The 12,057-nt window shown below is 24.9% G+C and overlaps 1 protein-coding gene across 3 annotated transcripts; it reads right to left on the reverse strand.

Annotated features, from left to right (window-relative positions):
- Positions 1 to 9,618: 9,618 nt before the first annotated feature.
- Positions 9,619 to 11,696, reverse strand: LOC136088785 (uncharacterized). Of its 3 annotated transcripts, XM_065813528.1 has the most exons (3): positions 11,155 to 11,696; positions 10,782 to 11,001; positions 9,619 to 10,548 (listed from the first exon to the last, which is right to left on the reverse strand). In XM_065813528.1, the coding sequence occupies exons 2-3, from the start codon at positions 10,922 to 10,924 to the stop codon at positions 10,080 to 10,082; spliced, it is 612 nt and encodes a 203-aa protein (XP_065669600.1). In that variant the 5' UTR covers positions 10,925 to 11,001; positions 11,155 to 11,696; the 3' UTR covers positions 9,619 to 10,079. The 3 variants fall into 3 exon arrangements, 2 of the variants coding, with proteins under 2 accessions (XP_065669600.1, XP_065669599.1); XR_010642479.1 differs by having other exon boundaries at positions 9,619 to 10,243; positions 10,782 to 11,696; XM_065813527.1 differs by having other exon boundaries at positions 10,782 to 11,696.
- Positions 11,697 to 12,057: the final 361 nt, after the last annotated feature.

The raw sequence follows: 12,057 nt of genomic DNA on the forward strand, positions 1-12,057 counted from the left end.
TCAAGTTATTTCTTAAAATTTTTTTTTTTAACTTTATTTTTTTTAACTTTATTTTAACTTTCTTTTTTATTATTTTCTGGTTGTTTTTTTTTTATTTTATTTATCTTTTTAATTTCCTTATGCGAACAAGCCACCTGGTTTGCTTTTTTCTGTTCTTGTTATTATTAACTTAAACGGTGTAAAAGATAACTCTTAATCCTATAAATAATTATTGATTAACAATCAATAAAATTATTTCAACATTTTATATAACATTATTTTGTTTTTTGTACACCTTGAGGTTTTTATTGTCTTTTATTAAATTGTGTCATATTTTTTTTTTTTTTTTTTGGCTTTTGTTAATTAAATAAAAATATATTTCAATTAATTTTTAACGGTATAATAAAATATTTATCTTATAAAACTACTGCTTTCCCAGTCAACATTGACGGACGGGTTCCGTATGGTTTTTATCTGGGCTTACGGGAACGGGATTTTAACGGGTAAGTATTTTGGTTTCCCGAAGGGCCCCATATGGTTAAAAAGTAAAGCAAGTTTGCTTGATTGGGTTTTATCCGGTTTTATCAGGGCCGATCTGGGGATTTGACAGGTTTCCCATAAGGTTCCCAAAAGGTTTAAACTAATAATTAAAAAAATCATAACAAAACCTACTCGATGGTTGCCATTTGTAATTCGTATTGTGCGTGAAACAAATTTAAAAATTTAAATTTTATGCATTATATTTTTTGTATACATTATATTTACACTGTAATTGAAGAGAAAATTTTTTTTTTTCGATATATTTTTTCACTGTGAAATTCCATTAAAAAGACGTTGTTTTAAAATTTCATTTTTTACCATTATAAAAGAATTTTTTAATTTTTTATTTTTTAAATAAATTTACAAAGATTAACACATGTTTAACATATGTTCTAGTAACTATTAAACATGAAGTAACTATTTTATTGAGACACTGTTAGCATTTTTAAAAAGATCAAAATATAAAGTTTTGTTTCTGCAGGTGATGGTAATAACTGCTTCGAGTCTTTCAAAACTTTGGTTTAATCAGAAATATTTAAAAAGAAAAAAACAGGCGAATATTGTGATGGATAGGTTATATTTAGGGAATTTTAAGTATTTAATTTAAAAGCTTTAAATTTAAAAATTTAAATCGTTTTTACAGATCCACTCCTTTCCATTGATTTTTCTATATTTTATGCAAGCAAAATGACTGATGTTAACGAATATTATTAAGTGTTTACATATAAATAACGAAATATTAAGTGTTTACATATAAATGCAAAAAATCGCTTTATTGTTATGCATCTACTTCATTTTTTATTTATTAATATTTTTTGACTTTGATTTAAAATTGTTCGCTTGTAATATTAACAATAATATCATAGTATACATAATATCATGTATAAGTTATATTTATATATAAGTTATTTTATATAATTATCTATTATTATAAATAATATAATTAATATATTATATGTAATATATTATATATGAAATAATTATTATATATAAATAGTATATATAAAGTTATATATTAATTTATATATAAGTTATTATTGATACTTACAATATACTTACAATACTTATACTTGTAAATACTTATAATACTAAACTTATGTTTACAATACTGATAAATTTTTTATTGTATTGACTTATTATATGAACTTATGCATTCAAACTTTAATTATAAAATTTTAACTTGATAACTTTAACATAAATAACGATAACTAAAAAAAGTTATTATATAGATCATGACCATATGCTTATTTATTATAACTAATTTATAGTCAGTTGAACACTGTTTTTGTTTTCCATAACTTAATTTTAAAATGTTGGGATAAAAGTATTAAGTTCCAGGTCATAGGTCTTATATAATATGTATCTTATGTATATCATGTATTTTGCAGCATGTTTAAGAATAATTATGCCTGGTGCACTCTGACTGTTAACAATATTTGCATACTGATATGAGTAAAAGTGACTTCAACAACCAGAATATATTTTTGATAAATATTAGTAATGACAGGTTAGTAAATATAGTTATAATAATAAAGGTAATAACTTTTATTTAATAATATTTAGTGAAAGACTTATGTATGATATAATTGCATGAACTTTAGGGGACAAATGTAATGAAGTAAATACTACCTTTGTTTATTAACACGATTAGAGTAATGTAAGAAAATATTATTTTTATCTAAAGAATATTCCGCAAAAGTCAATATTTTCTTAAGTATTAAATATTATAAAAAAACACGTATTAAAAAAAATGTTTTCTGTAAGTTACGGGTTGCAGCTGATATTTCCGCTTCAGCTTTAAACTCATTAGCTTCAAATTAAAGCTGAAGCTGATCAAGTCAGTTCAATCAGCTTGATAGCTGATAGTAAAAGAGAATAATACTCCATAACTATTTTATATTAAAAAAACATGTAGGAAATTATTCAATGAAAATCTAAAATAGTGACACAATTTAAACATACATGTAAAAAGTCTTAAATAAAATTTGCAAAAAGTTTTTGCTGTTTATAAATGTTGCTGTTAGAGCCTAGGTCTAGGACTCGCAATTTTGGGCGACGCAGATTGGTTTTTTAGAGATTTGTTTAAAAAGTGGTGCCCAAAAACCTAATTCAATTTTAGATTATCTATCTAATTTTTTGGTAGAGTTCAAAATTCTTCCAAAAGATGGTTTTATCTGTTAAAATATTAAGTATGAAATCAATCTTGCTGTTATCATATGTGATGTACCAGCTAGAGTATTTGTTAAGTGTATTAGAGGCACAATGGTTATAACTGATGTAAGCGTTGTGTTCAGAAAGGAGAGTGGTGTGGCAAGATATTACCCCCACATATTCGATCTATTTTAAGCACTGATTCAGATTTTTATCATTAAAAACATTCTGAACGTCTTAGTGGTGTGTTAAATGGAATTAAATTTTGACATGGTGACAAAATTTAATTCCATTTAACACACACAACTCCTTTAGAATTTATGAATTTAGTATGCTTAGGGGTATGCAAAGACTTATCAACTTATGATTAAATGGCCAAAATGTTGTAAATTGTCTCAGTTACAGTCAATACTTTATCTGGCGGATTGTTCCAGATATTTCTTTACATTCCAAGAATATTTTCTAGAAAACCAAGGTCTTAATTAGATATTAAAAAATGGAAAGCAACTGAACTTAGACTTTTTTTAGTATACACTGGGCCAGTTGTTTAAAGGGAATGATTTAGCCAAAAATCTATTCAAACTTTTTAGTACTTTCAGTTGCAGTTCTAATTTTATAATGTTTTATTTTGTTGAAAAAATATGTTGATTTTGCTTGTCAGTTACTAACTTATTTTGTGCAGTTATTTGGTGAACTTTACGGTAAGGATCAACTAGTTTACAATGTCCATTCTTTAATATATAGGAAATGATACAGTTAAATTTTAAGTACTTGATAAATGTCCTTCGTTCAAATACAAAACTTTTTCAGATCAATTAAAAAAGCTTGTTTAAAGAACAAAGGGTTGCTCATATAAACACATACAAAGATATAAACAGAAGTTTAATATTCCTAATTTTGATGGAACCATTGCATTGAGACACTGTTTACAGTTTAAAATTATCAAGGTTTTATATTATATATATATATATATATATATATATATATATATATATATATATATATATATATATATATATATATATATATATATACATACATACATACATACACATTGGGTTGCATAAATATAGTCACTACTTTGTTTGTGTTAAGTTTTTGTTTTTTTCACAATTGTCTTTGAAACCAACTAATTAATACAATTAAAAGTGTATTAAATATCTTAATTAATTGATTCTTTATCGAATGGTATATAATTGGAACTTGTTAGATTAACCAGTCTTGAGTAATTATTAATTTAATTAGAACATACCTACATTTCTAATGTAGCAAAAATATAGTTTTTTTTCAAATAAAATTTAACGACTTAAGTTGAAATATCTCAACGAAATGTTATCAAAGCGATCTAATTTGTGGTTGATTTCTTTTTAACTATATATACATTCTTGTGAAAATAAAATAAAACTATCATTTTTATATCATGAGTTATTCGCATTGGTAATTATTTGGTAAAGTAAAAAGACAAAAATGAACAGAAAGCTGTTTCAGACAAGGTACAATGGCGAATTGTAGGTCTGCTAAAAGATAAAACAAAAAGTCAACAAGAAATAGCTCGAATGTGCAATGTTTCGCTTAAATGTGTACAAACAACGATAAAAAACCATTAGCTACATAATGATGTCAAAGATTTACTAAGGCTTGGTTGGCCTTTAAAGCTAACTTCAAGAGACAAAATGTTATCAAAAAAAATGTAAATGTTTAGGCTTGAATAGACAAGAGATTTGTCAAAGAGAGCATAGCCAGTGCTGCACAATTACAGCAAGCATTAGAAAAGCTTTGGAAAGAATTTCCAAGAGAATTATGCATCTGACTAGTTGATTCTATGCCTAGGTGTGTTTGTGCATGTGGAAAAAGTTTTTTCAAAAAAAAAATCTTAAACTTTTTTTTTTGAAAAAACTTTTTTTCTTAATATGTTTATAAAACCATTGTTAATAAAATTTAAAACAATTTAAATTACTAACTTTTTTGTTCGCCTTTAAATTTTCAAAAAACATATTAAAAATCAACTGACTATATATTTATGCAACCCACTATATATATATATATATATATATATATATATATATATATATATATATATATATATATATATATATATATATATATATATATATATATATATATATATATATATATATATATATATATATATATATATATACAGGCCTTGTTTTAAATAAAAAAGTGCTTAACGCATTAGCTTAACGCGATATTTGACGTCATAGGCTTATCTTTATTATTTTTTATAGACATTAAGTGTTTCAACTACCGCAATAAATAACCGCGAACTGGTTTAATTTAACAATCAACTCAATTAACTAAAACAATGTATAAATGTTGTAAATGTGAATATATTATGAAAAGTTTGTTGTGTTTTCAATTGTTATTTTAATATTAATTTTAGTTCAATATTTTGAAGTAAAAAAAAAATAATATATATATTCATTAAATTCCTGGCGAACGCGATCTTACTAAGTGCAAAAATATGCTCAAAAGACGCAATAAACTTTTTTGTATTTTTTTATAACGCAAGTGAAAACGCTGAGCAACATAAATATACCTAATATACGAAATATCTTAAAAACCTAACTTATTCTTTGTATATAAATATATATATTTATTATTTTCTAAAAATTGTAATTGCGTTATTTAATAAAAAAAACAATTATTTTTTTATTTTTTAAAACTTCGGGAGTAAAAAAAATATTAACATATTGATAAAGGAAAACCCTTGTTGATTACTTGAATAGCGATTTTGTTTTGACTAACAAAGAATAAGTTAGGTTTTTAAGATATTTCGTATATTAGGTATATTTATGTTGCTCAGCGTTTTCACTTGCGTTATAAAAAAATACAAAAAAGTTTAATGCGTCTTTTGAGCATATTTTTGCACTTAGTAAGATCGCGTTCGCCAGGAATTTAATGAATAAATGTTTTACGTTATCTTATAAATGTTTTACATTTAAACAAATCACAAAAAAACACAGCTATAGAGAATAATCGTTTTTAACAACTAAATTTTTTTTTTTTTTTGAATTTTATTAAACAAAAAAAAAAAAATTAAATTACATAAAAAAGTCTTAACTATGCAAACTCTTTTGTTAATAATTCTCAAAACAAAAAGCTTTTTAAATATTTCTATGCAATCGTGCAAACTTAAAAAAATACTCAAATAAAACAATATAAGTATAATTAATAAATCGTATCATATCTGTTTATAATAAGCATTTTTTAAAAATTGTTCATAAAAAATTAAGTTTCTTAACTTATAAACAAACTCAAAAGTTTTTTAATTTTATTACAAAACTCTTTTTTTTTGTTAGCAAGCAATTTATTTTAGAGTAATAAAATAAAAAGAAGGAGAATAAATATGAGGTAATCTTTGTTAAGAAACATTCAATTTATTTATTGAACAATATTTGTTTTTATTTGCGTACCTACTTAAATAAAATATACTGTTAAAAAAGCCAAAATCAAGCTTAATGAATTCATTTATCAATAAAAACTTATAGTTTTTTATAATTTTTTAGAATATATAATTTTTTTTATTACATGATTAGTTCGCGAAGACTATCTGTTAAAAGATCATCGTCACTATCAATGTTTTTTGTAATATAGATTTGTATTGAGTTTTTATACTGTATTTTTTATTGAAATCATCTGCAAAAAATATTTAGTTAAGGATTGGCGAACTTTTTTCATTTTGTAAAATATTTAGATAAAAGGTTAGCGTAAAATTACGTTGAATATAATCGTTATAAAAAGATAAGAAATATCATCGCAATAAAAAGTTACAACAATTATTTTTAACGTAACTACTTTCAAACTTTTGTAACGAATATTTTTAAATATCGTCATTCAAAAGTTAATGTGGTTTTTTTAAAAATTAATTGCTTCTTTTATCTTACCAATAATTGAAAAAGTTAAAAAATGATAAAAAGTAGCTTAACCAAAATCGCTCTACGCGTACGTAAAAATCGCTTAAGGCGTACGTAAATCGCTCTAGGCGTAACGGTTTAAAACAAGGCCTGATATATATATATATATATATATATATATATATATATATATATATATATATATATATATATATATATCAGGCCTTGTTACGAGATTTCGCTGCGTATCGAAAACGCGTAACGCATTTCAGACGAACTCAGCAAATATATTTTGCATCGTTAGAAGTTTATTGCGTCACTAGCGTCTTTTCAAGTACCGCATTGTAATTAAAGTTATTTTATTAACGCGTTAAAAATCATACAAACAGTTAGTTTTTTTCTCACTAGAACAAAAGTTACAAATAAAATTTAAGTTCTTATTTAATAAATCATTTTTATTATTTTTTTCAAATATGAACTAAATTTTATTTTGAAAAAAATATTCTTTTCATGAAACGTAAAATAATGTTTGTTTATTTTCTTACGATTTTACAGTTGGTTTTTGATTATTTTATTAACTGTTAACAAATTTTTTCTTATTTAATTTGTGAACTCTTTTTAATAATGTTTTTTAACAATAAAGAGTTTTTTTTTGTTATTTATCAGTTACCGATAACATATTCGTGATCATAATTTATTTTCATAAATTAAACGAACATCATTTAAACTTTACCTTATTGAAATAACAATAAACAAAATATCTTATTAATAAAATATTTACATTAAAATAAATCGTGCATTTTTTAAACAAAATGACAAAAAATAATTTTTACATTTAAAAGGAATTTATATATTTAATTCCTTAAGATAAAACTTTATTTTTTTTAACTTAATTTTATCAACAATAAAAAAAATTATTAAACAAACTGTTTTTTAAAAAAAAATCTATTAGTTTACAATTGCGGTTAAATGCTTTAACTAACGACTTTAACGTCAAATTTATTTGCAGAATTAATGTCCACAACTATATTAAAAATATAAAAATATTCTAAAAGATATAAGTTTTTGCGTAACGCAAAACTGCTGAACGCGTAGGCAAATCGCCTTTTCGCAAGCAAAATGCGAGCTGCGTAACGCTTCTTAACAAGGCCTGATATATTATATACATATTATATTTATATATATATATATATTATATTATATATATATATATATATATATATATATATATATATATATACAACCCTCGGAATTAGGGTCGGCATTCGGCAATGCCGACCTAACTGCCGACCTGAAAGTGTTTGAGGTAGGCAAAAAATTGCCGACCTCGTTTCTATGTTTTACAGTTAGACCTTTGTATCAAATAACTTTTGCCGATCTGATGCCGACCTCTAAAAGATTGAGGTTGGCAAATTATTGCCGACCTCAATTTTCCTAATTCCGAGGGTTGTATATATATATATATATATATATATATATATATATATATATATATATATATATATATATATATATATATATATATATATATATATATATATATATATATATATATATATATATATAATACCTGTTCGAATCAAGAGTACAAGCTAATTATTGCAAATATTACCATATGTATGGAAGGCCGTTTTCAATCTCTCCAAAAATCACCATTGTTTATACATTTAGTAGCTTTACTTGAGAGTTATAACTAGCCGTTAAATGTGAATGATGGAACTTTTGGCGATAAAGCTATCGGTGAAGTTGTTGAACATTTTTCTGAATTTTTAATTGGTGTACGATGTGATTTGAATAACTACTTCGGATAAGTGAAGAAGGTCCTGAGATTGACAAATTTGAACCTGATACTGCTATGGACAAATGGTATAATGATAAAGTTAGACGATTGTCAGCAAATTTTCATCGTTATCCGGAAAAAAGAAAAAGAAAGTCAAGAAAAACAGACATTGATCTAGCGACAGTTAGAATATCGGATTTAACTGTTTCAAATTTATAAATTGTTTTCTTAGAGTTTTAAATAATTTTTTTTACTGTTAAAAATTTATAGAAAATTAAAAATTCAAGTTGTTTTAAACAGTTTAAATATGTAAATAAAATAGAAAATGAAATAATTAATTAAAAGAAGATTATATCAAGTTCATCGATTTTACAAAAATACAGCCGTTAGATTTAATGCAATATAATAATAGTAATAATGTAAATTATAACTAAACCTACTTTACAACCGCTGAACGTAAATGTTATGACATCTTATGCAAAAGTGAGACTTATTATATATGTTATTATAAATAAGTTAAAATAAATAATGCCCCCCTCCCCTCCGGGGGGAGTGGAGGAGGGGTTATGAGCAACAAAAAAATCGCGATTAGATTTTTTTATGTTAATTCGAGTCCTGTATATATATATATATATATATATATATATATATATATATATATATATATATATATATATATATATATATATATATATATATATATATATATATATATATATATATATATTCATATACATATATATATACATACATATATATACATTTATATATACATACATATATATATATATAGGGTCAAATCATTATATTTCAACCAATGACTTTTGGGGTACCATCTCTGATTTTCCTGATTTTTACATATCATTATCTAAATGATGTAAATAGGTTAAATGTGCAATTTCAGAGTTCCAAGTGCAACGGTTTAGAAATTATAGCCTTACAAACACTCTCAGGTAGCCCCCCTCGGTTCCTCGAATGGTAAAAATAGACAACTTTAAGGCCTTATAACTTTTTTCTAACTTTCAGCAAGTGGCTCATTTTTTCTAGAACTATTTTCTAGATATTTCTGTCTTAAAATTTGTGATTTTCATTAGCTTGTATCATGTTAGAAAAAAACTACAGCCTCCTAAACTTTGGAAAAATTCTGAAAAATGCTAAATAAAGGCAAAATGAAGTTAACCATAGTATTTTTCTATTCATCAACAAGTCTTTACATGTTAGTTTTCTAATTAGCTACAATGGTCTACAACAAATTGGCAAAATATAAGCAGCTTGTTACATGTTAGAAATCAGTTTTATCTAAAAATATATAGTCCACTTTACTAAAAAGTCCCATTTTCAGCCATTTGGGGATGGCTCGTAAATTTTTCTAACACTTTGTATTGATCTGATATTAACAGCAAATAAGGCCATTAGATCTAACTATATAAAAATGTAAACATCACAAACTTGTCATGTTCACAACAAAAATGGCAGCATTTTTTATTAACCCTATTTTTCAATTATCAGGGCTGAATAGTGTTATTGGAAACCAGTGCCCCTCCAACCTGCTTTCTGGCCCATGTGAGGGATGTAACCCACTATCTATAATTTGTTTTACAAAATTTTATATAATTGCTATAAAAACCATTTCTAGCCCAGCATTGTTGTTTATGTGAAAAGCATAGTTATCTTTTTTACAAAATTATTGTATTCTCCCTTAATAATGGCAATACATAATAATGTAGTTGAAAACAATTATATATGATAATTCATTTCATCCTTTTTTTAATAAGATAAGAGTAAAATCCTCTAGTGTTTTTGAGCTCAGGGTCATGTAACGTGGCAATAATGTCACTAACTGGATACCAATGGATATCTGTGGTTGTTGGATACTTGAAATAATTGCCTGCTTTTTGTAAACAGCTAATACAAACTGTGTCACCTTTAAGATCAGTTATCTTTCCAGGAAAGAATTCACCAAAATAATTCACTAATACCCAATCATTAATATTGATATCAGTATTCGTCGATTTTTGTGTATTAATGCAAGTATCTTCCAGCATGTGAAAAGAGTCAAATGTACTGCTCATTGATGTTACATAAGCTTTTAAACAGCATGATTGAGGTGAGAAATAATGGTATGAGCGAGTACCTTTGATGGCAGGAACATTCTCAAATCGTTTAGCAAGCACTTCATGTGTAATAGCAGCTGTTTCGGTTTCAGAAATGTAGATAAATCTGAAAAAGAGTTAACATAAATCATAATTCTATTTCCAAATATGTATTTAGTAAGGTCTTGTTTTAAGGAATCCTTTTCTATACTATTTGATTTTTTATAACTAAACATTCATACGTTATTTTTATTATTTTTGTTTAAATGCCTATTATGATATAGGATACTAGACATCAATTATTTGAAAAAATATCATAACCTAAATGTACATACACTTTGACAATAGCATGATATATACCTGATGTTTTTAATTTTTTCTTTAGCAACTAAGAACATGTCCCTCGGTGTCAAAATTTGATTGCCAATTGGCCTTTGAAGGGATAGGTTATGAATAACTCTTTTCACTGTACCACCTATTTCCATCACATGCACTTTTTCCATGTGCAGTCCCAAAAAAATGCCAGTCTGCTTTTAGTCCATAGTCTTTTTCATGAAAACACAGGTTTTTCAAATTAAACCTAAAATACAATAAGAAAAAAACCTATTCAGTTAAAGATTATCAATTTTGTATCCAATTTCAAAAACATCATTTCAAGGGCTGAAAATAGTTTGTCTAGAATAGGTAATTGTTATCAAAAATTTTTAAAAATATTGTGATATGAAAATTTAACCTATTTTTATACTGGCTGCTTGCACCATCAGTGAAATAATTGATCTTCTGAACTTGTGGATATTCCTCTTTCAGAATTGGTATGATTTTGGAAACATAACTGAAAACTGCCTCAGTATTGTGAATTAGATTGTCAGATATAACCCAATAACATTTGCTTTCTGGTGATTGGTTTCCATTTAAAGATTGCTCATATATGACAAATAGATGGAGAGTTGCTTGATTTTTGGAAAAATAGGATGACTGAACTTCATCTTGTATAATAAATGAAAAATTTTCAGCAAAATCCATTTGCATAATACATTCCTTTAACAATCTTTGAATGAATTGACAACGGGTCACAACATGATTTATGGTATGTTGAATAGTAATTAATAAATTGTAACCTATGGTGAGTGCAAATTGTATGCAAATGAATATTTCTTATTCCAGTTCTTAAGGTCAGCAGGTATTTATCTTCATTTACTATTTCTGAAATTTCAGACTGACTGCAGTATGTAATTTTATGATAATCTAACTTTAGTTCAATACCAATAGAACAAGTATTCATGTTTATCTAATAAATTTAATTAGGATGAAATATTATTGAACCTTCTTATGTATAATTTTCTATGAAGTTATATAGGAGAAGAAATTTCAATATTGTTTTTATTACATATATATATATATATATATATATATATATATATATATATATATATATATGTATGTATGTATGTATGTATGTATGTATGTATGTATGTATGTATGTATGTATGTATGTATGTATGTATGTATGTATGTATGTATGTATGTATGTATGTATGTATGTATGTATGTATGTATGTATGTATGTATGTATGTATGTATGTATGTATGTATGTATGTATGTATGTATGTATGTATGTATGTATGTATGTATGTA

Source organism: Hydra vulgaris, chromosome 12, assembly GCF_038396675.1.
Source record: "Hydra vulgaris chromosome 12, alternate assembly HydraT2T_AEP".
NCBI lineage: Eukaryota > Metazoa > Cnidaria > Hydrozoa > Anthoathecata > Hydridae > Hydra > Hydra vulgaris.

Excerpts from the sequence above, each read along its gene's own strand:
- LOC136088785 (XM_065813528.1), bottom strand. The coding sequence starts at position 10,924 with ATGGAAAAAGTGCATGTGATGGAAATAGGTGGTACAGTGAAAAGAGTT. Across the intron at positions 10,549-10,781 it reads GAAAAAATTAAAAACATCAG|ATTTATCTACATTTCTGAAA; the intron begins GTATATATCATG and ends ACTCTTTTTCAG.